General features: G+C 42.7%; 1 protein-coding gene across 1 annotated transcript in view; it reads right to left on the minus strand.

The window, feature by feature from the left end:
* itga1 (integrin subunit alpha 1) overlaps positions 1-26,880 on the minus strand; it is a 220,360-nt gene that overhangs the window by 173,686 nt on the left and 19,794 nt on the right. Inside the window, exon 2 of the mRNA XM_033030915.1 lies at positions 8,424-8,544. Within this exon, the coding sequence (XP_032886806.1) occupies positions 8,424-8,544 (121 nt within the window). The remainder of the gene's footprint in view (positions 1-8,423; positions 8,545-26,880) is intronic.

Genomic DNA, 26,880 nt, shown 5'->3' on the forward strand with positions numbered 1-26,880 from the left:
CAGCTCTTAAAGCTCCTTTGTAGATTTATAGAGAGGAGCTTTAAATCTCTCAAAGCTTGGGAGCTGCCTTGGGATCAAAGCATCTCAATTTTTGGATACTTGGGAAAATAGTATAAACTATTTATACAATTATAAATAGTTTACAATAGTATAATAATTATACTATAATCATTATACTATATTATACTATAAACATAGTTATAGTGAGTACTATAAACAATGTACTTTATGAACTCCCAAGATGTCAGAAAAAATAATAATTTAATAGAAATCAATTAGTATCTAACATGTAAGCACTTGATAATTCCTTTAATGCGTGCAGATCAGGCGTGGGGTTACTGATGCTGCTGAATACTTGATCCTCCCTTCATGTCTAACGAATGATAATGTTTCTATGTTTCCATAATATCCACATTGTCCGACTTCAGTTCGGCAATACTGTGCATTAAGTCAGCATTGGTTGCCTAATCTGTATATTTCAGGTGGGTGATGGTGTCATGGATGCTGGCATCCTTCCCCAATGGCAGCTAATGCAACTTGTAAATATACAAGTGTCGCTTGATTGACCAAATGGAAATAAATAAGCAGCCGCATCATTGAAGAGCCACATTTCGAGACCTCTTAATTTTTTCTTTCATGCTCACAACTTATTTACACACTTGGTAAATAAATATGAGCCTCGACATCTTTGCAACCCTGACTGGGAAATGATGATCGTGGAACAAAAAAATAAAAAGGTTTGGCTTTACTTCTTGGCAGCCGCACATTTCAATATGAGAAGCATCTCCAAGTCTACAACTGCCGGTACTAAGCTGTAAACAGTGTTTTCCTCCAAGCAAATGCTTATGGCTAAAGACAGCCGCAAAAATATTCAGAGAGCAATTTGTTTCTTCCGTGCCACAACTATTTCACTTTCAAATTCACCCATGAAAGATTGATTCATTTCACGGTGCGATTTACACGTTACTTCATTATAGTAAACATGCAAGTATTTTAGAATTGAGATATGTTCAGTCTTTGCAAATATTTACTAAATGGAAGGGTCAGGGTGTACTTGCCTAATAAATGGTTTCATTTTCAATCATGCATTGAATTCTATCTCTGCAATATCCAAAAGAAATTGTCGGGGGTCATTGCAAAATACCATATGTTTGCAGGAATCTACCGGAAATATAACTACAAAAGAGTGCAAACTTTGACACTGAGCCTGTAAAATACTTTCTTTAAGTGGATAATATTTGTGCCATTGACTCTGAAACACACACGAGAAAAGCTCCACGTAAACTAAAGTAGTTTTCCTTGCTTCCAGTTCTCTCCGCAATCCCCCACCCCACACAATCGATCTGAAGAAGGGCCCCACCCCAAACATCACCTCTCCCTTTTCTTCAGAAAAGCTGCCTGACCCACTGAGTTGCTCCAGCATTTTGTGCCTATCTTTACTTAAAAACAACCTTGTGCGAGAAAATAAATCAACAACATGCTTAAGATATAGGATCCGCTTTAGCCAATCAGAAGTTCAAATGGTATGAATATTAAAAAAATTGTCAGAATATGGTATACATACATAATTATTGAAATTTTAGAATCATATATATTTGCCTCATATTATATACATATATGTATATTATATACATAACATACAGCCTCATATATACATCATTTTTATTGGAAAAAGTTACTATAGTGCCCCCACCTTATGAGTCTTGGTATTAAATGGTCAAATAAAATAAAAACTGTTCTACCTTTACAGACCTTTTTGCAATTTTTATACACTTAAAGCACAATCCACATGATTGATAGGGATTGCAGTGTGGAAAGACAGCATTTTTATTTGTCCAGTTATGTAAATTAATGAGGATATGCCTCAATTCCTGGCCCTTGACTTCTATTTACAGAAACATTCTGTGCTTTCGGCACTCCATCAAAATCAAACTCTCATTTGTGTTTACATTTCCAAAAGGTCCTTCAGAAAAATCCTTTATAATTCCCACATCCTTCCTTCTTTCAGAACAATTATCAAACCTTTCACCTGGATTTTGCCATCGACAATAAAACAAGGCATGGACCTGGCACCTACCCAGAAATTTATTGTCTCACACAACGCATTGTGCCACCATTATTTTAACTATTTTTAAATGGAAAATCACTGACTTAATTTTTATTATTATCAATTTCAGAATGTAGAAATCATTATCAAAGTCAATAATTGCCCTTGGGAACATGCAGTGTGCTGTTTTCTTGAACAGTTGCTGATAATCCACAGTAATCTTAAATGGAGAGTTCCAGGATTGGAGCTCCGTGATGATGAAGAGATAGCTATAGGTTTCTATGTCAGCATGTTGTATCAATTGAAGGGGAACATATAGTTGGCAATGTTTCCATGCACCTGCAGCTTCTGTCCTTCTTAACTTTAGAGACTGTGGTCTTGGGAATGTTTAAATTGTTTGCTTGTGTAAATGCAGTCTATTTTGTAGTTAGTGCACACTGCAGCCACTGTATGCTAGTAAATGTTTCGGATGGCAGAGAGGATATCAATCAAGACAGCTGTTTTGCCCTCAATGTGCGATGGTATGATTGCCCTCATGCCAGAACTCCAGTTCTATTTTCTCCCACCTGCATCCATCTGTCTCACCCCCTCTGGTGGGTTCAAGGTCAAAGTCTCAAGGTCAGTTTATTGTCACGTGTACCAAATAATGTACAGTAAAACTCGAATTACCATACAGCCATACTAAAAAAATAGCAACAAGACACACAACTACATAAAGGTTAATATAAACATCCACCACAGCGGATTCCCCACGTTCCTCACTGTGATGGAAGGCAATAAAGTCCAAGCTTCTTCCTCTTTTATTCTCCCACAGTCAGGGCAGTCGAACCATCCGCAGTCGGGGGGATTGAAGCTCCCGGAGCCGGCGGTCGAAGCCCTCATGACGGGGTGATCGTAGCCCCCGCTTCGTGGTGATTGAAACTCCCGCATCAGGGCGGTCGAGCCTCCTGCGGCTTAGAGTTCCCGAAGCCGGTCTCTAACCAGAGACCGCGAGCTCCGCGATGTTAAAGTCCGCAAGCTCCCGCGGTAGAGCTCAGAGGTCGATCCCAGGCCAAGTGATCGCAGGCTCCGTGATGTTAAGTCCGCAGGCACCTGAGGTGGAACTCTCGAAGTCGGTCTCCAGCAAACGCTGCCAATGCTCCTCGATGTTAGGCCACAGTGCGGACGGAGTTGCGACATGGAACAAAATCGCATCTCCTTCGAGGTAAGAGATTGAAAAAGTTTCCCCCCCCCCCCCCCCCCCCCCCCCATCCCCCACATAAAACAAGCTAAAGAACACTAAAAATATACATTTAACATGTACAAACAACGAAGAAGTAAGGGACAGACAGGCTGTTGGCGAGGCAGCCATTTCTGGCACCATCCAGTTTGTCTTGCCAATAGGAGAGGACATACCCAGGGATTGCGACGGAGAAGTCAGGCATCTGTCTGTGTGGACAACTGTGCTAGGTTGTGGCTTCACTCATTTTTAGGACCTTTTCCCAAATTTCGATACAAGACACAATGTTTTTGACAAGGACTCTGCTGGTCAACTGGGCAAGGAATGATTTTACCATGTTCTGTTTATGTTTATTCCTTCTCTTTTTTCCAACCAAACACATGATGAGTGTTTAACGGCGCTGGGCCTGTACATGCTGCAGTTTAGAAGGATGAGGGGGACCTCATTGAAACTTACTGAATAGTGAAAGGCTTGGATTGAGTGAATGCGGAGAAGATGTTTCCACTATTGGGCGGTCTAGGACCAGAGGTCATAGCTTCAGAATAAATTAATGGCCATATAGGAAGGAGTTGAGGAGGAATTTCTTTAGTCAAATGGTGGGGAATCTTTGGAATTCATTGCCACAGATGGCTGTGGAGGCCAACACTAAAAATATACATTTAACATGTACAAACAACGAAGAAGTAAGGGACAGACAGGCTGTTGGCGAGGCAGCCATTTCTGGCACCATCAGTTTGTCTTGCCAATAGGAGAGGACATACCAGGGATTGCGACGGAGAAGTCAGGCATCTGTCTGTGTGGACAACTGTGCTAGGTTGTGGCTTCACTCATTTTTAGGACCTTTTCCCAAATTTCGATACAAGACACAATGTTTTTGACAAGGACTCTGCTGGTCAACTGGGCAAGGAATGATTTTACCATGTTCTGTTTATGTTTATTCCTTCTCTTTTTTCCAACCAAACACATGATGAGTGTTTAACGGCGCTGGGCCTGTACATGCTGCAGTTTAGAAGGATGAGGGGGACCTCATTGAAACTTACTGAATAGTGAAAGGCTTGGATTGAGTGAATGCGGAGAAGATGTTTCCACTATTGGGCGGTCTAGGACCAGAGGTCATAGCTTCAGAATAAATTAATGGCCATATAGGAAGGAGTTGAGGAGGAATTTCTTTAGTCAAATGGTGGGGAATCTTTGGAATTCATTGCCACAGATGGCTGTGGAGGCCAAGTCACTGGATATTTTTAAGGCAGAGATAGATAGATTATTGATTAGTACAGGTGTCTGGGTTTATGGGAAGAAGGCAAGAGAATGGGGTTGTGAGGGAAAGGTAGATCAGCCACGATTGAATGGCGGAGTAGATTCGATGGTTCGATTGACCTAATTCTGCTCCTATCATATTTGATAAGGTGTCACATGGGAGGCTGCTAAGGAAGTTGAAATCCCACATTATCAATTGGCAGATTATGTCATGGATAACAGGATGGCGGGATGGAAGAAGGCAAAGAGTGGCAATAAAGGGGGCTTTTCTGGTTAGCTGCCAGTGACCAGCGGAGTTCTGCTGGGCCTGGTGCTGGGACCGCTGCTCTTCACGTTTTACATTAATGATTTGGATGAGGGGATTGAAGGCTTTGTGGCTAAGTTTACAGATGATACGAAAATAGGTGGAGGGGCAGGATGTGCAGAGAAAGCAGGGACTCTGCAGAAGGACTTGGACAGATTGGGCGAGTGAGCAGAGAAATGGCAGATGGAATATAGAGTAGAAAAGTGTGGAGTCATGCATTTTTGTAGTAGGAATAAAGGCGTAGACTATTTTCTAAATGGGGAGCGAATCCAGAAATCGGAGGCGCAGAGGGACTTGTGAGTGCTGGTGCAGGATTCCCAAAAGGTTAATCTGCAAGTCAAAAAGTTAACATATGATGAGCGTTTGACTGCACTGAGCCTGTACTCGCTGGAGTTTAGAAGAATGAGGGAGGACCTCATTGAAACACACAGAATAGTGAAAGACTTGGATAGAGTGGATGTGGAGAGAATGTTTCCACTAGTGGTATGGTCTAGGATTAGAGGTCATAGCCTCAGAATTAAAGGACGTTCTTTTAGAAAGGAGTTGAGGAGGATTTAATTTTGTCAGAGGGTGGTGAATCTGTGGAATTATTTGTCACAGAAGGCTGTAGATGCCAAGTAAGTCAATATTTTTAAGGCAGAGATAGATACTGTATAGTTTTGATTAGCACGGGTGTCAGATGTTATGGGGAGAAGGCAGGAGAATAGGGTTAGGACGGAGAGATAGATCAGCTATGATATCTTTAGACTTGGTGGGCCGAATGGCCTTATTCTGCTCCTATCACATGATCTTATGATTTTATGATCACTTATGTACTTTATCTATTGTACTTGCCAGTCATTTCAGAGGAAATATCTGCATTAGTCATACAAAGGCCAGACCACACAAGGATGGCACATTTCCTCTGTTAGGTAGCATGAGAGAACCACAGTGACAAAACAAATAACTATTTTTATGGTGATCATTACCAATGACTAGCATATTTATAAAATCATTTTACTTTAAATTCCAGATCTGTCACGGTGGGATTTAAAATTGAGAGTCTTGGATTGTTAGTCCAAACATTCCCTGCCTTATTCAGAAGTAACTCAGAGGTTAAAAGGCAGATGGTTGGAAAAAAGGCCTGAGATTAAATCTCAGTGTGATAACGACTGATTGAACAGAAGAAAATTGTGAAGCCAGAGGAAGGAACGTAGGAGGAGGGGAGAATTAGGTGAGAGTTCAGCTGTGGCACAGGGGAAGGAAGGGGGATGGGGTGTCGTTAGAGATTACCTATGATTGGAAAATTCAATGTTTATATCGTTGGGTTGTAAACTGTACAGCCTCCCGTTTGTACACGACCTCACTCTAGCAATGGAGGATGCCCAGGACAGAAAAGTCAGTATGGGAATGGGAAGTGACCAGGAGATCAAAGGGAAGTGACCAGGAGATCCAGTGGGCCTTGGCAGACCAAATGTGTGTAGGAGTGTGTGAGTGTGAGCAATAATTTCCTCTAATTGTCCTGTTGGCTCCTGCTGTTCACCTGTGATGAATCATCTCCTTCCCCCCACCTCACACCCACACCCACACCCCACCCCACCCACACCCACACCCATACCCACACCCCACCCCCACCCCCACCCCCACCCCTACTCCCAACCTGTTTTTATGGAGAATGACCAGAGAGGTCACCTACACTTTCTGTCTACACCCTCTCCTGGTGATCACCCATCTACTTTCTGCCTTACCCTCTGTGTGATCACCTCACTATAACTCTTATCCATGAGATGATATCTATGAAATGCTGACATAATAATGTCAGCGAAACTAAGGAGATTGTTATTCTCAATGTCAGCACAACTATGGAGATTGTTATTGACTTCAGGAAGTGAAGCAGTACACACACCCCGTTATACAATGATGACCTTGCCAAGGAAGCGGGAAATGTAAATGGTAAGTACGTAGAGTTGGTCGAAAGCTTTAAGTTCCCTGGAATAAATATCACCAGCAATTTGTCTTGGACTTAAGCTATGACCAAGAAAGCACTACACCTCTAGTTCCTTAGAAGGATTAGGAAATTTGGCATATCCCCAACAACCCTCACCAACTTCTACAGATGTGCCGTGGGTAACATTTTATCGGAATGCATCACAGCTTGGTTTTGAGAAGCTCCATGCAAGGCCGCAAGAAATTGCAGAGAGTTGTGGACGAAGCCCAGACCATCAAGCAAACCAACCTCCCTCCCGCCTACACTTTGCGCATTCCTCCAGATTTTGTCACAGTTTCTTTCCAGCTGTTATCAGGCAATTGAACGGTCCTCTCATCGGGTTGAGTGTGGTAGTCTGACTCATTGGAATCCTTTGAACTATCTTTAATCGGACTTTATCTTGCACTAAATGTTGTACCCTTTATCCTTTATCTATGCACTGTGGATGGTTTGATTATATAGTCTTTTCTTTGACTGGATGGCATGCAGATGAAAGCTTTTCACTGTACCTTGGTAAATGTGATGATAATAAACTAAACTAAACTATCATGCTCTCATTCTCCCAGTCGATCCCGAGGTTGTCCATCTGCGACTCCGTTTCCCTAATACTGCCTTATTCTAATCTCTTCTTATAAAATACATGTCACGCTGAAATTGTATCGTCTTTACTCTTGTGTGCCGTAATTCTTCCTGTCTAGATTTCTCTAAAATGTTGTCTAAATGATGTGTTTTGGAGATCTTGGTTGCTGATTAACACAATAAGCTCTAAACCATGATGAAAGAACTCAGTTATACTAAATATACAGACTGCTGGCTGCTTTATGTAGTAATTAGCATGACAGGGAATTTGGTGGTAAGTACTTATTACATGTGAATTTCTTTGTCATGACTTGCCTCATTTATTATTTATTCTGAGGATAATAGTTTAGATGGAAAGTTTTGTTGATTTTCTGTAAGATCTGTCAAAAACATGTCTAATTAATTAAACATCCATTACAACTCACAGATGTTTTCATTTCAACCAGGGAGGGGAAAAATAGTTGCAAATCAAAGTGGTAGAAAGGGTTTGTGTGTCAGCAAATGAACATGCTTGTGGCAAGATGATTATCCAAACCAATATTTAATTTATATATGTAACATGAACAATAATTTCATACATTTTAAAAGATTGACAAGAGTCAGAGCAAAAAACAGTTAAGTATCCTTAACAATTCACAAAATGGTCGATATCTGACATATTTGAATGAGTAATGGTCATAGAAATGTGTACGGCTTGCTGGAATCTTCTGCTTCTCCCGATGCATGGTTGCCACTGTACACAGAGAGCAAGGATACAACATCTAGACCAAATTAGATAATCTTAACTTCTCCAGAGGGGTTGGTACACATTACAGATGGTGATTTATCCAGTATACAATATTTGCTCCTTACATCAACACCCCAAAACTGGTCATGTCAGTTCAAATATAGTTCATTTCAAAGACACTGGAGAAATGTATCCTTGCTCTCTATATGCATGTATAGTAGTAATTGTGCATTGTACTCTGCTTTTGGAATCTGGCCCCTTAGACTTCATGTAACTGAATTTCAGTAGCGCAACTACTAAAATACTAAAAAGATTACTACTTGCCATTTTCCTTCTTCGTTTTCAAATTGTTTAACTGTATATCCAAACATATCTCCTTGTGAACCATTAAATATCATAGGGCTTTTCATATCAATGTTGAATGAATTGGCCTGCTGCAGAATACCTGTGAGAAAAGCAAGGAATAAAATAAATAAACAATGTACATTTATCACATATAATATTTAAACTTAAAACATGGAAAATTTAATCATGGATTTATAAAGGTACAGATAAAAAAATGGGTCAAGTATGGCAGTCGAAAATTAGAGATGTAAGGGTTGCCGAACAATTTTACTCCATCATTCAATTCCCACACTGACCTTTCTATCCATGGCCTCCTCCACTGTTAGAGTGATGCCACATGTAAATCGGAGGAACAGCACCTCATATTTCTCTTGGGTAGCTTACAATCCAGCGGTAGGACCGTTGATTTATCTAATTTCAAGTAACCCCTGCATTCCCTTTCTCCTCCCCTTCCCCACCACCTTCCCCACCCCCCACCTTCCCCACCCTAGTCATCCTACAAGTCCCACTGTTTGCATCCCTGTATCTCCATCATTATCACTGCTTCCACAGCCAACAATGAACCATTGTGGGCTCCACCCTACCTTGGTCATCTGTTGCCGGCCCCGATTTGTTCTGGCCTTTTCCTACTTCCAGTCTCTCCCCCCCCCCCCCCCCCCCCCCCCCCCCTCTACTTTCATTCTGAAGAGGGTTTTGACTTAAAAAATCACCCATCCTTTTTCTACAGAGATGTTGCCTTGGCCGCTGAGTTACTCCAATACTTTGTGTCTAATTTCAATTTAAATCCGTTGATTGGAATTTGTTACATCATTGCACTCCTCAGCCTGTATCAGGGGCACATGCCCTGATACAATAGTGGACAAAAATAACAGGCCAGAGACACACTACCATAGCTGTGACATTTAACAAGCAGTAAAATATTGGTAGCATTTCAAATGTTGTTTCCTAAGACATATTGGGGAAATAATTTCCTGCAATTAATCCTTTCCATAATCAATTGCTCTGTGACATATCCAAAGGCCAAATATACCAAAACTGATCACTTGCCAGTTGTGACATTAGTACCCGAGTGCTCTCAATCAAATGAGTCAGTTCCTCATTTCCTAATTTCAAGTTTGAGTTTGGGTTTAGTTAATTGTCACGGGTACAGAGGTTCTGTGAAAAGCTTTTGTTGCGTGATAACCAGTCAGTGGAGAAACAATATTTTATTACAATCGAGCCATCCACAGTGCACAGATACATGATAAAGGTATTAACGGGAATACCGTTTAGTACAAGATAAAGCCAGTAACATCCAATCAAAGATATTCCAAGGGTCTCCAGTGAAGTAAATAGTAGTACAGGACTGGTCTCTAGTTGTTTGTACAATGGCTCAGTTGCCTGATAATAGCTGGGAAGAATCTGTCCGTGAATCTGGAGGTGTGCCTTTTCACACTTCTATACCTTTTGCCCGATGGGAGAGGGGAGAAGAGGGAATGGCTGGGATGTGACTCGCCCTTGATTATGCTGGTGGTCTTGCCGAGGTAGCATGAGGTGTAATTGGGGTCAATGGATGGGAGGTTGGTTTGTGTGATGGTCTGGGCTGTGCACAATTCTGTGCAATTTCTTGCAGTTTTTAATGGAGCTGATCCCAAACCATGCTGTGATGCATCCAGATAAAATGCTTTCCCCAGTGCATCTGTAGAAGTTGGTGTGAGTTGTTGGGGACATGCCAAACTTCCAAAGCCTTCTAAGGAGGTAGAGGCGTTGGCGTGCTTTCTTGCTTTTGGTGCTAATAAGGAGCTGAACTGTATACACACAGACAGTCCCTTTATTTCCTTTAATATTTCCTGTCCTCGAGGATGTTCACAAATCTATGACCATAGTTCGTATATAAATGTAGCAATTACATTTGATGTAATTTTCACAATTACACCTTAAGAAACACAGGATACAGGATGCAGCTCTGTTCTGCATTCTACTATTGAAAAGGCAATTGAAGGCACACAAATCAAACAACCTATTCAAGAAACAGGAAGTTTTTTTTAGAAAGAAACAATCGTGAAATTATCTCCCTTATACCGTGGCTGAATGAAACTTAGTTCCTGAGTCATGACACAATTGATTCTTTGTACAGGTCCACCCTGGGTTGCAGCACAGTTGCATTCCTGTGAACTGTTCATAACCTGGACAGTTTGCAGGCAGTCTCGAACCGAGTTACCAGGAGGCAGAAGATGCTTGCAGCTCCACAACATGCGGCCAAGTCAGTTGTGACAGCCTTGGAGTGTTTAAAGTTCAATTGTATTTATCCTCTGAATTGACATTACCAAAAAAACAAGAACAATTTATGAAGATAATATGTACATAGTTGTCAAATGCTGTTTGCAAGTATATCTGATCTTCCCGTAGAACAAAGATTGGTTTGTAAACATTCTGTAATGTTTGTCAAAATTGTCAAAAATTGCACTTTGAAGAAAAAATGTTTGAATCCAGTTTAATTTTTTTTTTGTCTATCACAGATGTTGTCTCAAAAGAGCTTAACATTGGCATTTATTCATTGGTGCGAATAAGAATTCACAATTTAACATTTGCTGATGTAAAATCATTAGAACAAATCAAATGTCCTTTTAATGTAATGTTATGACAGCATTTAACTGTTGAGAGACTGCTTTCCAGATAAATTAGTTAAAGATACTAAGAAAATGTAAAATTAATGAAACAATCACAATGTTAATAGAGACAAAATGCTGGAGTAACTCAGCGGGGCAGGCATCATCTCTGGAGAGAAGGAATGGGTGACGTTTTCGGGTCGAGACCCTTCTGCAGACTGATCACAATGTTAAATTCTGCCTTGGTCATTATCACATTTGCCTTGGAGTTAGGTGGTCACATCCAACCCCCATTTTGCGGATTAGAATGCCTGGGATGTATGTGAATCCCATTATTGTATCAAGATGATATTCACTGTTCCCCATTAGCATCCATTTCATTCATATCATCAGGGCAGTGGGGACCTTCATCAAGTGAATAATTGTCCAAGCCATTTGTTGCACACTCAGGTAGAAAGATGGGGAATGGAGTCACAAGTAGTTATTGTGCAAGATAAGTACATGCCTCTTAATGTTCTAAAGGCTGGTTGTTTCATTTCACAAATTAGCGTCCAGTCTTGAGGCGCCGATGTAATCATTTGTAGTTAAAAAATCACTGAGGAGTTTCCTATCTCATGCGACCCATACTTTCATATTCCGGTGAGGGTGAAAGCAAAAGACAATTATCTGAGATAGTGAAAAGCACCTAAACTTTGAACCCTCTGCTATTTACCATGATCTCATTGAATATGTTCACCAGCAGCAAACCCCGCCAGGACCCGATACGAAAAGACTCTAGCTCAGGCGACATGACCCTCAGAATGCTGGGGAGATAAATAACCTTCAGGGCACGAAGGAGGCCAAATTGATGGTAATTGGGAGTGATAAAGGGGTTTGAACAAGTGTACATGGACAGAGAAGAAGCATCCAATACGTTTGCTAACTAATTATAGATACATTTTTACGGAGTGCATGGACCATGTCTGGACCGACAACACTTATGGACAATTACTGGCACGAGAAGGACCAGGAGCAGGACAACCCACCCTGTATCAGCCAATGTTAGGCAAACATATGAATATTCTGACTGAAACATTTCACACATAGAGGCAGGAGTATTTAGACATACAGTACAGGCTTGGATAAAGGAGGTTACAGAGGCTGAGAAATTTAAAAAACAAGTAAGGAAGAATTAAGCCCGTTAAGGGCCAAAGCAAAGGTGCCATAGCGGAAACGAGAGAGGGGGCAAAGCCAGCAATGGTCTCTCGGGCCACCCATCCTAATATAGACCCCTTGCTGGAAGAGGGCAAAATTAATGTCAGAAAGCTGACCAGCATGAGGGTCTTGGACAGCCGGGTCTTTGTATTCCAGATGTGGGAGCTTCCACGCACCATTGTATCCAGCAAGGCACCCATTTCACTGCCCAGGTCATGCAGGTTACTATGTCCTATATTCAAAATAGATTACTATATTCAGAATAAACCAGAAATTCCACATAGCGTGCCATCCACAGACAAGTGGCAGAGCTGAAAGAAGAAATAGAATCCTAGAACACATGATTCAGAAAACTGTCCAACAGAACAATTCCATTAGGAATACTCTCCTATGTGTTGTCCTCATGCTGGTAAGGAATATATCAAATTTAACTGAGATCATCCCTCATATTCTGAGGACAGGACGGCCACCAAGAAGAACTACGGATCTTCTGGGACTTTACTTCATAGAGCCCAAGGATGTGGTCTTAAGTTATGAGAAGGTTGTGCAACAGCTATGGGACAATATCCAGGCTGCACAAATATCATCTTCAGTTGAGGTGGGACCATAGAAACATAGAAACATAGAAAATAGGTGCAGGAGGAGGCCATTCGGCCCTTTGAGCCAGCACCGGCATTCATTGTGATCATGGCTGATCGTCCCCAATCAATAACCCGTGCCTGCCTTCTCCCCATATCCCTTGATTCCACTAGCCCCTAGAGCTCTATCTAACTCTCTCTTAAATCCATCCAGTGACTTGGCCTCCACTGCCCTCTGTGGTTGAGAATTCCACAAATTCACAACCCTCTGGGTGAAAAAGTATTTCCCTTTATTCTAAGACTGTGGCCCCTGGTTCTGAGCTCGCCCAACATTGGAAACAATTTTCCTGCATCTAGCTTGTCCAGTCCTTTTATTATTTTATATGTTTCTATAAGATACCCCCTCATCCTTCTAGACTCCAGTAAATACAAGCCAAGTCTTTTCAATCTTTCCTCATATGACAGTCCCCCCATCCCAGGGATCAATCTCGTGCACCTACGCTGCACTGCCTCAATCACAAGGATGTCCTTCCTCAAATTAGGAGACGAAAACTGTACACAATACTCCAGATGTGGTCTCACCAGAGCCCTATACAACTGCAGAAGAACCTCTTTACTCCTATACTGAAATCCTCTTGTTATGAAGGCCAACATTCCATTGGATAACCTCACATTTATCTATATTATACTGCATCTGCCACGTATCTGCCCACTCCCTCAACCTGTCCAGGTCACCCTGCAACCTCCTAACATCCTCTTCACAGTTCACACTGCCACCCAGTTTTGTGTCATCTGCAAACTTGCTAGTGTTGTTCCTAATTCCCTCTTCCAAATCATGTATATATATATGGTAAACAGTTGCGGCCCCAACACCGATCCTTGCGTCATTCCACTCACCACTGCCTGCCATTCTGAAAAGGACCCGTTCATTCCAACTCTTTGCTTCCTGTCTGCCAACCAATTTTCTATCCATGTCAACACCCTACCCCCAATACCATGTGCTCTAATTTTAGTCACCAGTCTCCCGTGCGGGACCTTTTCAAAGGCTTTCTGAAAGTCTAGATACACTACATCCACTGGCACCCCTTCATCCATTTTACTTTAACAGTTTCTGCTGCCTGAAGCAGCCAAAGATTTGGCCAAGGTGATCGCTCTGCCGAAGCCAAACAAGCTAGCGATAACCCCAAGGGATACCGACCCATCTCACTGCTGTGTGTTCCATCCAAGCTCCAGGAACATCTCCTCCACACACGTCTCAATCCAGTGATCGACCCCCAGCTGCCTAAAGAACAGGCTGGCTTCTGAAGCGGTAGGTCAACGGCGGACCAGGCGACCCTCCTGTGCCAAGACATAGAGGACAGCTTCCAGGCAGGGGTGAAGGCAGGCGCTGTCTTCTTGGACCTCATAGCTGCATATGATACTGTCTGGCTGCGTGGACTACACATGAAGCTTCTGGAAACCATCCCAGACAAGCACACGGTGAGCTTCATCATGGAGATGCTAAGCAACCGCAGCTTCAGGCTATAAACCAGCAACGGGAAATGCAGCAGGGTGAGGAAACTTAAGAACGGCGTCCCACAGGGCTCAGTGTTGTACATCCATGACCTGCCTGCAACCCAGTCAAAGAAGTATGGCTATGCTGATGACCTGGCCATCCTACTCAGTAAGCCATCCTGGGAAGCAGCAGAAGAGAGCCTCTCTGAAGACATGAACATCCTGTCTTCATACCTGACGAACTGGCGCCTTAAGCTCAGCATGGGTAAGACAACATCTTCAATGTTCCACCTCAACAACAGGGAAGCGACCCACGAGATGAACGTCATGGTGGATAACGCCAGGTTACAGTCCCAGCCTGTCCCCACATACCTCGTTGTGAAGCTCGACAGAACGTTGTCATTCAAACAACACCTGGAAGGTGCCAAGGCAAAGACAAGCGCCCGTGCCGCACTGATACGCCGCCTAGCCGGCACCACATGGGGAGCCACGACGAAGACACTGCGCATGTTCACAGTGGTCCTGGTGTTCTCAGCCGCTGAGTACTGCGCCCCGGTCTGGTGCCGTAACCCTCACACCAAGAAGCTGGATGCTGCCCACAACAGCGCCCTGCGGACTGTCTCCTGATGCCTACGAGCCACCCCAGTAAACCAACTGCCCGTCCTCGCTGGCATTGCCCCAGCCAACATCAGACGAGACGCAGCCACTCTGGCCCTGTCTCGAAAGGCACAGACCAGTGAATCTCACCTCCTCCATCAGATCGTCACAGAGACACCGCGAGGAGTGCACCTCAAGTCACGGACCCCTTGGCCATGCAAGCCCAAGAGCTGCTCTGCACAACACCGGCTGATGCCTCCAAGGCCGCCTGTGTCAAGACGAGATGGAGAGACCAGAGGAAGTCAGTGGAACCATCTAGGCTACACCAGTACATCAATGACCCCATGGACGTCCCTGGCCAGGACCTGCCCCGAAAGCAGTGGACAACCCTCAACCACTTGAGAACAGGCATCGGACGCTATGGGGCCTCGTGGACAGCGCCTCCTGTGAGTGTGGGGACCCAACACAGACAGTGGAGCACATAGTCACCAGTTGCCCCAAACACCGGCCACCGAATGGTGAACGAGGTCTGAGTGATGATGACACGTTGGCCTGGCTCACCTCAACGGAGCTGCAGGTCTAAAAGACATACGACAGAAGAAGAATCCATTTTACTTGTCACATCCTCAAAAAATTCCAGAAGATTAGTCAAGCATGATTTCTCTTTCATAAATCCATGTTGACTTGGACTAATCCTTTTACTGCTATCCAAATACCCCATTATTACCTCTTTAATAATTGACTCCAGCATCTTTCCCACCACCGAAGTCAGGCTAACTGGTCTGTAATTCCCCGTTTTCTCTCTCGCTTCTTTCTTGAAAGGTGGGATAACGTTAGCTATCCTCCAATCCACAGGAACTGATCCTGAATCGATCGAACATTGGAAAATAATCACTAATGCGTCCACTATTTCTAGAGCCACCTCCCTGAGGACCCTGGGATGCAGACCATCTGATGAAAAAGTGTAGTAAATTGTATTTTGATGACAAGGTGATGAATGTTGTGCTCAGAATGAGTTGTCCTACGAGTACCACTATTTGCATCCCTGTATCCTTTCATTATCACCACTTCCCCAGCCAACAATGGCCTATTATGGGCTCCACACTTCCTTGGTCATATGTTGCCAGTCCTGCTTTGTTCGGGCCATTTCTTACCTCCAGTTCCCTCCCCTCTACTTTCAGTCTGAATAAGGGTCCCGACCCAAAATGTGACCCATCCTTTTTCTCTCGAGATTATGCCTGATCCGCTTTGTTACTCCAGCACATTCTATCTATCTTCAGAATTTATCAGCCAGGTACCTTTTTCAGGATCCCACTTGGTAATGGATAAAGCTGAGCTTGAAGCCAAGACCACAATGACAGAGGGACAGAGAGAGAGTCACGCAATGGACACAGTGCAATGTGAGGGGACAGATGGGAGAGATATATAGCTCTGTGATACAAACTTTCTTTAAAAGATGAAATACAAAGTAAATACATCCACCTTATTAATGAAGAACTCTCGACCCTGTTAAGGAAATAAGACATATTTTGTTTACCCGGAGCTTGGATGAGTGATAACTTGAAATGGTCAACTTCAGTTATGAGAATCCTGGGTGGGGTAAGAACAAAGAAAACCTTTGAAGATTTTATTAAAATAATAAACACTTGAGTTTCTTTATAAGGGATAGATTGTACAGGCATTTGGATGGGCAAGGGCTGATGAGGGATAGTCAGCACGGTTTTGTACGTGGGAGGTCATGTCTCACTAATCTGATTGAGTTTTTTTGAAGACGTGACCAAAAAAGTAAATGAGGGCAGAGCTGTAGATGTTGTGAACATGGATTTCAGTAAGGCATTCAACACGATTATGCATGGTAGGCTGCTCTGGAAGGTTAGATCGCATGGGATCCAAGGAGAGATAGCTGAATGGATAGCAAATTAGCTCCATGGAAGGAAGCAGAGGGTGATGGTGGAAGGTTGCTTCTTGGACTGGAGGCCTGTGACTAGTGGTGTGCCTCAGGGTTCAGTGATGGGCCCATTACTGTTTGTCATCTACATCAATGATTTGGATGAGAACATACAGGGCAAATTAGCAAGTTTGCCGATGATACAAAAGTGAGTGGTTTTGCGGATAGTGAAGATGGTTGTGAAAGATTGCAGCAGGATCTGGATCATTGGCCAGGTGGGCTGAAGAATAGTTGATGGAATTTAATACATGAAGTTGCATTTTGGCATGTCTAACAAGGGCAGGACCTGCACAGTAAATGGTAGGCCTGTGGGGAGTGTTGTAGAGCAGAGGGATCTAGGAGTACAGGTGCATGGTTCCTAGAAGGTTGAGTCGCAGGTAGATAAGGTGGTCAAAAAGGCTTTTGGCACATTAGCCTTCATCAGTCAGAGTATTGAGTATAGAAGTTGGGGGTCATGTTGCAGTTGTATAAGACGTTGGTGAGAAGGCATTTAGAATATTGTGTTCAGTTATGGGCAACATGTTATGGGAAAGATATTGTCAAGCATGAAATGGGTTCAGAAAAGATTTACGAGAATGTTGCCAGGATTAGATGGTGTGAGCTATAGGGACAGGTTGAGTAGGTTGGGTCTCTATTCCATAGAGCGGAGGAGGATGAGGGGTGATCTTATAGAGGTGTACAAAATCATGAGAGGAATAGATTGGGTAGATACACAGAGCCACTTGCGCAGAGTAGAGAAATCGAGGACCAGAGGACATAGGTTCAAGGTGAAGGGGAAAAGATTTAATAGGAATACGAGGGGTAATTTTTTCACACAAAGGATGGTGGGTGTATGGAACAAGCTGCCAGAGGAAGTAGTTGAGGCTGGGACTATCCCATCATTTAAGAAACACTTGGACAGGTACATGGATAGGTCAGGTTTGGAGGAATATGGACCAAGCACAGGAAGGTGGGGCGAGTGTAGCTGGGACATTGATAGCCGGTGTGGGCAAATTGGGCTGAAGTTCCTCTTTCCACACTGTATCACTCCATGACTATGATCAGGAATGATAACTCAGGAATAATCTCGGTATGAAGGAGAATCAGAGTTCAGAACTCAGAGAAGATTATCACCTCCAAAATTCTTTGTTCTTTCACAAAAATTATAATCAGGCCACCTCATTAGTTTTTTAATCTGATGTTTGCGAAGATGCCATGACATTTTCCCCACCCAACTATCGAAGTAATTTATTCTCTCAAAACATGAAAGGTGCATGTGAAATCAAGTTGTTTTCTTTCTTATTCTTCAAGTTTCAACTAAATTATACGATTTGGTTAATTATAGAACATACAGTAATGAAATTAAAGCAAAAAATGTACACAACACTGACTGAGACATACACATAAACTAGACTCTTGAGGTTGCAATAAGTTTGACAAGAAAAAATAGCCAACACTACACTTTTGAGCAATCCCTAGTTGGGGAATTTGTGACCTTGTTGAGATTATCAATAGACTTTAAATGTTTGGCTAGAACATCAGTTATCATTTAATGACATTATCCAGCTCACAATATCTGCACATATACACTGGGTTCATGGACATATGCCCAAGTATCAAAATGGAAAATGTATTGGAAAACAAACTACGATATCCAAGCATTCTTATGTCTCTCTACAACAAAGGATCTTACATAAATATTCACCACCCAGATATTTTCCATGTTGTTACTGCTTAATTAAAGCCCATCATGCTTTACCTCTCTGCCAAAACATCTAACCTCATTTTGATATGGAACAAGCCTTCATTCTACATGAAGTAGAAGTGAAACATCAATGATTTGGATGAGAACATACAGGGCAAGATTCACAAGTTTGCTGATGATATAAAAGTGGGTGGTTTCGCAGATAGTGAAGATGGTTGTGAATCATTGCAGCAGGATCTGGATCAATTGGCCAGGTGGGCAGAGGAATGGTTGATGGAATTTAATACACAAAATTGTGAGGTGTTGCATTTTGGGACATCGAACAAGGGCAGGGCCTACACAGTAAATGGTAAACCTGTGGGGAGTGTTGTGGAGCAGAGTGATCTAGGAGTGCAGGTGCATGGTTCCTTGAAGGTCGAGTTGCAGGTAGATAAGGTGGTCAAAAAGGCTTTTGGCACATTGGCCTTCATCAGTCAGTGTATTGAATATAGAAGTTGAGAGGTCATGTGGCAGTTGTATAAGACGTTGGTGAGACCGCATTTAGAATATTTTGTCACGTTCACCGAGGTACAGTGAAAAACGTCATCTTCCTTCTCATCTGATTCCACCAATTGCTTGCCAGCCCCTGCCTTTAATGCGAAATGTCAATCATCACTTTGCCTGCAAAGATTCTGCCTGACCCACAGAGTTCATTCTGCAGTTTGCTTTTTTAACTAAGCATTAACATTTAACTAAATCCAAGGCACTTAATAGAATGGGAAGGTTAATGCACATCCTAAATAAAACTAGATAAATTTTATATTCCTTCCAATGACAACAGAGGGAAAAGTAACTAACAAATAAAATACACTGGAGTAGATGCCTTGAATAGAGTGGCAATCGATAAAGGTTTGAACTAAGTAATAGCAAAGAATAAAGCAAATAACTTTATGTTTATTACTGTCACATGTATGGAGGTACTGTGAATAGCCTTGTTTTTCATGTTATCCAATCAAATCAGATAATTCTATACACAGAGACAAGCAAGGCAAACTCGTGTACAATGGGTAGTGCAAAGGGAAAGATTCAAAGTGTAAATATAGTTCTCAGCAGTAGGGAGCAACATGTCTGAAGCCAAAGTCCTATGCCTGCAGTGAGGTAGCAGAGAATTGGATAGTACCCTAGCTTATGGAAGTTGTTCAAAAAGCTGATAACTGAGGGAAATAAGCAGTTTCTGAGACTGGTGGAACATGCTTTCAAGTTCCTGTACCTACTGCCTGACAAGGTCATAAGTTCATAAGGGAATAGGAATAGAATTTGACCCATCAAGTCTACTCTGTCATTCAATCATGGCTAATCTATCTCTCCCTCCTAACCCTATTCTCCTGTCATCTCCCCACAACCTCTGACACCTGTACTAATCAAGACTGACTTGGCCTCCACAGATTTACCACCATCTGACTAAATTTCTCCTCATCGCCCTCCTAAAATAACGTCCTTTAATTCTGAAGCCATGACCGCTAATCCTAGACTTGCCCGCTAATGGAAATATCCTCTCCATATCCTCTTTATCCAAGCCTTTCACTATTCTGTATATTTCAATTAGGTCCCCCTCATTCTCTAACTTCCAGTGAGTACAGGCCCAGTGCCAACAAAGGCTCATCATAGCTTAACCTACTCATTCCTGCATTCCAAGTGCAGGGAGAAGGAATGGCCAGCGTGAGAAAGGTCTTTGATTAGAATTGCTGCTTTACTAAGGCAACGTGAAGTGAAAATTGAGTCAATGGTGGGGGATCCGGTCCATGTGATGAACTGGGCTACATCTACAATACTCTGAAGTAGTTTGCGGACTTGAACAGAGCTGTTCCCAAACCAAGTTGTGATGCAGACAAGTTGTATGTTTTCAGTGGTGCACCCATAGAGGTTTGTAAGAGTCATTGAGGAATGGGCTCAGTCTCCAGAGGATGTAAAGACGTTGAGGTGCCTTTTTGGCTATTGCTTCAATGTGATTCATCAACAACAGATCTTTGGTAATATTTACTCCAAGCTTTAGATTTATTTTGTCATGTGTAACAAGATACCATGAAAAGCTTTGTTTTGCATGCTATCCAAACAGATCAGACACACAATAGATAAATGCAATTAAGTCAAACTCAAATACAAGTTTGAGCAAAGGGGAAGATACAAGTTACAGAATTTAGTTCTGAGCATTGTTGCGCATCAGTTCCTTAGACTAAGTCCAATATCCACAATGGAGTAGAGGTGAATCAGTTAGTACCCTAGATTATGGAAGGACCATTCACAATTTGAAGTTCTCCACAATCTCTAACACCATGCCATTGGCACGTACTCCACCACACTTCCTGAAGTCGATAACTAGCTCCTACGTCTTGTTGACTTTGAGAGGTTGTTCTCCTGACACAATGTTACTAAATTCTCTATCTATTTTTTGTACAAGGATTCTGATTGTACAACCCATTAAAAATTGAAAAGGAAAATGACAAAATCGGTCAAAATTACAACTTGTAAGAAAAGGTAATTATCCAAAACAGGCAAGAGCAGAATTTTTTTTTATGATATGAAAGTGCAATTTCAGTATGTTTAAAACTACGTGCTGAGGAAGCAGCAAAGGTTTTGCAGTCTCCAGTGAACTGCAGTGCAGCCTCAGAACCACCTATCCTGGCCACATCCTGACTGGAACATACTGATCCTGCACTGTGATGAGCTGGCCTTTTAACAAATTCCACATGTTACAGATGGACTTACCCAACAACTGCTCCTGATTTACTCTCCTTAGCTCCTGCCCAATAACATTGTAATCTGCCTTAATCCAATTTAGTAAATACCCCCAATACATTGTGAGCTATTTTGGCCATCATGTCTGAGGAAGGATGTGCTGGCTCTGGGGAAGGTCCAGAGGGTCACAGGAGTGAGTAGGTTAACCTAAGATGAGCATTTGTTGGTACTGGGCCTGTACTCGCTGGAGTTTAGAAGAATGAGAGAACACCTCTCTGAAACATACAGAATGATGAAAGGCTTAGATAGAGTGGATGTGGAAAGGATGTTTCCACTAGTATGAGAGTCTAGGACTAGAGGTCATTGCCTCAGAATGAACGGACGTTCTTTTAGGAAGGAGATGAGGGGAAATGTCTTTAGTCAAAGGATGGTGAATCTTTGGAATTCTTGCCACAGAAACCTGCAGAGGCCGTCAGTGGATATTTTTAAGGTAGAGATGGATAGATTTTTGATTAACATTGAAACATAGAAAATAGGTGGAGCAAATTACAAGTTTAATAATAGAGTACGAGTTTTCTACTGAAACAAATATGTTTACATTCAATATGCAGACTGTTATGGTTTATACAATAGGATTTATTCGGCCCTGAGTCCACACAGCCATTCATTGTGATCATCCACAATCAGTAACCCGTGTCTGCCTTCTCCCCATACCCATTGATTCCGCTAGCCCCAAGAGCTCTATCTAACTCTCTTTTAAATTCATGATGTTATCAAAGGCTTTCTGAAAGTCCAGATACACTACATCCACTGGCTCTCCGTCATCCATTTTACTTGTCACATCCTCAAAAAATTCCAGAAGATTAGTCAACCAGGATTTCCCCTTCATAAATCCATGCTGATTTGGACCAATTATTTTACTGCTATCCAAATGTGCCGTTATTACTTTAATAATTGACGCCAGCATCTTCCCCACCACCAATGTCAGGCTAACTGGTCCATAATTCCCAGTTTTCTCTCTCACTCCTTTATTGAAAATTGGGATAACATTAGCTACCCTCCAATCCACAGGAACTTATACTGAATCTGTAGAACATTGGAAAATGATCACCAATGCGTCCACGATTTCTAGAGCCACCTCCTTGAGCACCCTGGGATGCAGACCATCAGCCCCTGGGGATTTATCAGCCTCCAATCCCATCAGTCTATCCAACACCATTTCTCGCCTAATGTAAATTTATTTCAGTTCCTCTGACTCCCTAGGCCCTCTGTCCTCTAGTACATCTGGGAGATTGTTTGTGTCTTCCTTGGTGATGACAGAACCAAAGTACCTGTTCAACTCTTCTGCCATTTCCTTGTTTCCCATAATAATTTCACCTGTTTCTGCCTTCAAGGGAACCAAGTTTATCTTTACTAATCTTTTCCTTTTAACATACCGAAATAAGCTTTTACTATCCTTCTTTATATCCTTGGCGAGCTTACCTTCGTACTTCATCTTTTCACCCCATATTGCCCTTTTTGTTACCATCCTTGGAAGTTGTCGTTTGAAAGTTTCCCAATCCTCTGGCTTCCCGCCACGCTTTGCTATGTTATACACCTTCTTTTCATTTTATACCGTTCCTAACTTCCCTTGTCAGCCACAGTTGCCTCTTACTCCCCTTAGAATCTTTCTTCCTCTTTGGAATGAAATGATCCTGCTTCTTCTGGAATATGCCCAGAAATTCCTGCCATTGCTGTTCCACCATCATTCCTGCTAGGATCCTTTTCCAGTCGACCTTGGCCAGCTCCTCTCTCATGCCTTCATAGTCCCCTGTAGTAGCCATTTAGCTTAACTCGGTATGTTATAACTATAAGCAGTCACCTTTAAATGTTATCTGCCTGTAATTATGTGAGTTTTGAAATTTTAGTTGATCACAGAATTTCTCACCACCAGAAATTTCTGATCAGCGTGAGGGCGTGAGAGTTTATTCAAATGATGGTTCTCACGCTCAAAGCGTGAGAGTTCGCAGCCCTGCTTAGATCCTCTTTTCATTTGTCAGAAATAATAAAATTAAGCTTATGCAAAACACAAAGTGATGGAGTAAGTCAGTGGGTCAGGCAGCATCTGCAGAGGGAACGGAAAGACAACGCCTCTTCTGAAGAAGTGTCCCAACTCAAAACACCACCATTCAGGGCTCTCGCTTAACTTTTTTTCCCTGTTGCCAGCCGGGCAACCGTGGCAGCTTTTTAGGTTGCCAAATGACAGTTTAGGTGGTCATTTAAGATGGCTTGCATGACGCGTGCTCGGTCGAAGTGCGTAGTAACCAGTCGGAAATATGCTCAATGAAGCATTCACATATTATTTCTGCTTCAAATAAAGTCACAAATTAACATATTCACCAATCAAGACATGATATATACCACAATGACATGCAGCAAAATTATAATACAGTATCTCAACTCTTTTTACATGTTGCAATTAATACAATTTCTATTATTTCTTTCCACTTCCAAACAAATATGTGGTTGGATTATTCAGCGTATGATCAGCCTGTGTCAATAAATCCTGGACCTTGATAACATATACCCTTAACCATGCACACTACAGATTGATGCAAGCATGTTTTCTGTGAAGGACCATAGCATGGGTTGTTATTGCTATTGGTACATAAACACTCTCGCTTCCCACATAATTTATCCACAACAAAATATGCAGGTTGCAAGGAATTTTCTAAAGGCATTTTATGATAATAGCTGTTAAAACTGACTATACCCATCTGACAGGTTAAAGTGGCCTTTTCACAGGGCGACTTGACGCAAGAGTGAACCAGAGTTTAACATCGTGGGAACCTCGTGCGATAACAGTACGGCATTCGTGGACCACCGTGGATCACCGTGGCGCTAACGGCAGGTAATCGTGTAACTTGGTCACTCGGGAGAAAATTCAAGAAAGTTTGAATTTCTCCAAGAGTGACTTGTACACTTGTGGTTGAGCATTGCAACATTGTATGAACAAGTGGCCAGTGCGATATCCGTGCGATATCCGTAATAACTCTTGCGGGTACCGTGGGAACTCCTGCGAACGGTGAGTAACTGAGCAGTTTGATTGTCAGTGCTTGTTTTACCTCATTGTTAAATAAATATTTTTTTTACTATCAGATTGATGTCTGCAATTCTTCATTAACACATCACTACAAGATGAATGTTTCTAATGTTATAATCCCTTTCATGCTGAAACACAAAATAGTTGAAGGGAGGTGAAATAATCACATTTTCATTTTTTTTCATTTTTGAGTGTTCAGGTACCTCACTTGCTGAGCTATTTTACTCCAGCAGTTTGTGTCTCTTTTTGTCTAAAGCAGTTTCTAAGACTGTAGGAACTCCGCGGGCCAGGCAGCATCTACGGAGGGAAATGGACAGGCGACCCTTTCTTCAGGCTGCCTTATCTCTCTCCCCCCCCACCCCCTCCCCCCTACTCCCACCCACACACACAAATGCTGGAGAAACTCAGCGGGTGCAGCAGCATCTATGGAACGAAGGAAATAGGCAACGTTGCCTACTACCCTCTGTGTAAAGAAGCTGCTCCTCAGCTTTCTATTAAATCTTGCCCTCTCACCTTAAACCCGTGTTCTCTACTTTTTGATGCCCCGACCCTGAGTAAAAGTCTGTGCATTTCCCCTCGGTTATACACCTCCATTAGATCACCCTTCAGCCTCCTGCACTCCAAGTAACATAATCCTCGCCTGCCCAACCTCAGCGGGAGAAACTCAGCGGGTGCAGCAGCATCTATGGAACGAAGGAAATAGGCATGGACGGATAGGCATTATCCTGCATGGATAACAGGAGTCCCAGCCAACACGACAATCGCCCGCTGCAGTCTCGGAGCTTCCACTGCGAAAACGGTGCCTACATTTGAGCACTTATGTAACTGAACCATCCTAACACCAACCACAGACCATTCCTGAACTACTACCTACCTCATTCGAGACCCTCGGACTATCTTAGATCGTATACTCACTGGCGTTATCGAGTTACAGTGTGGAAACCGGCCCTTCGGCTCAACTTGCCCATACCGGCCAAAATGTCCCATCGAAACTAGTCCCATCTGCCTGCGTCTGGTCCATATCCCTCCCAACCTGTCTTATCCATGTACCTGTCTAAATGTTTCTTAAATGTATGGATGGACCCAGCCTCAACTACCTCCTCTGGCAGCTTGTTCCATACACACACCACCCTTTGTGCGAAAATGTTACCCCTCACTCAGATTCCTATTAGATCTTCCCCCCTCACCTTGAACCTATGCCCTCTGGTCCTCGAATCCCCTCTGTGGGCAAAGGACATATATTACCCTGGACTCTGTCTATTTCCCTGCCTGTTCGTCTCATGGTTTTGTACACCTCTCAGCCTCTGTCCCCAGTGTGGAGTTAAGGGCTTGTTTATGGGCGCCCTGGGCTGAGAACTCTGGAGGATGGGTTTTAGACTTTATCGGGAATCGAGATAGACCCCGTAATGCAGGAGCAAAGAATCGCAGACGCTAATCTGCATTGGAAAGACACAATATGCGGGAGTAACTCAGCGCTGAAGAAGAGTCCCGACCCGAAACATCATCTATCCATGTTGTCTAGCGATGCTGGCTGACCCGCTGAGTTGCTCCAGCGCTTTGTGTCTTTCCACTAGACCTGTAATAAGTCTCGGCTGGGTGTTTACTGGGATCTCTGGTGTTTAATAGACGTCCTGATGTTGTTTTTGATCGGGTTTACTACTGACAGTATTTAATCAGATCCATATTAAATCATTTCCCCTTCACCTTAAACCTATGTAATCTGGTCCTCGATTCGCCTACTCTGGGCAAGAGACTGTGCATCTACCCGATCGATTCCTCGCATGATTTTAAACATTATCTTGCACACAGCGTTGTTCCCTTCACCATGTATACACCATTTATGGCTCGATTGTTACTATTTATTGTCTGTCTACTGACTGGTTAAACGTTTGAAAGTTTCACCTCTCAGTAGATAATAAAATAAGACAACCATCATGGTCAATGTGAGACAAAGTCTTTATTCCTATTTGACAAAATAAAAAGACGACTTCTTGCACATATTGAGAGAAGGTGCATCACACCAAACAACATTTGTCTAAAAAAAACAGATTATTCTTCAGCTCATTAAAGAGCTCAGGTGAAATTCTGACAAAGTTTGTGAATGCACTTTTATCCTCTTCGCACAGCACATTAAGCAGCTGATCATATTGTCCAAATTGAGGTCTCCGTTGAAAGATGGGCTTCACCCAGTGAGACTTCCTCTTAATTCTCTTTTTAATTAATCTCACCCTTCTACCTTCACGCAAGCGTTCTCGATGCACATAGTTAGTATAGGCATGTCTCCAAATGAGCCAATTCAACCAAGGGAGGAATATAGTGTGTGAAAAAAACCAATATAGTGTGTGAAAACAAAGTAACATCATTTGTGCCACGTGATTAACAACACTACAGTTCACGATGTTCATTCAAGATTAACGGGAAAGCTCGGGAGACGGACAAGTCACTCGCACAAATAACAGAAATGCCGAGTACCGTGGGAACTCTTTATCTACCCCCCGTTATATCGTGCGAAACTCGTGCTGGACCACGACCACTTCACTCTGGTGACATCTTGCG

The sequence above is a fragment of the Amblyraja radiata genome, chromosome 1 (assembly GCF_010909765.2).
Source record: "Amblyraja radiata isolate CabotCenter1 chromosome 1, sAmbRad1.1.pri, whole genome shotgun sequence".
Lineage (NCBI taxonomy): Eukaryota > Metazoa > Chordata > Chondrichthyes > Rajiformes > Rajidae > Amblyraja > Amblyraja radiata.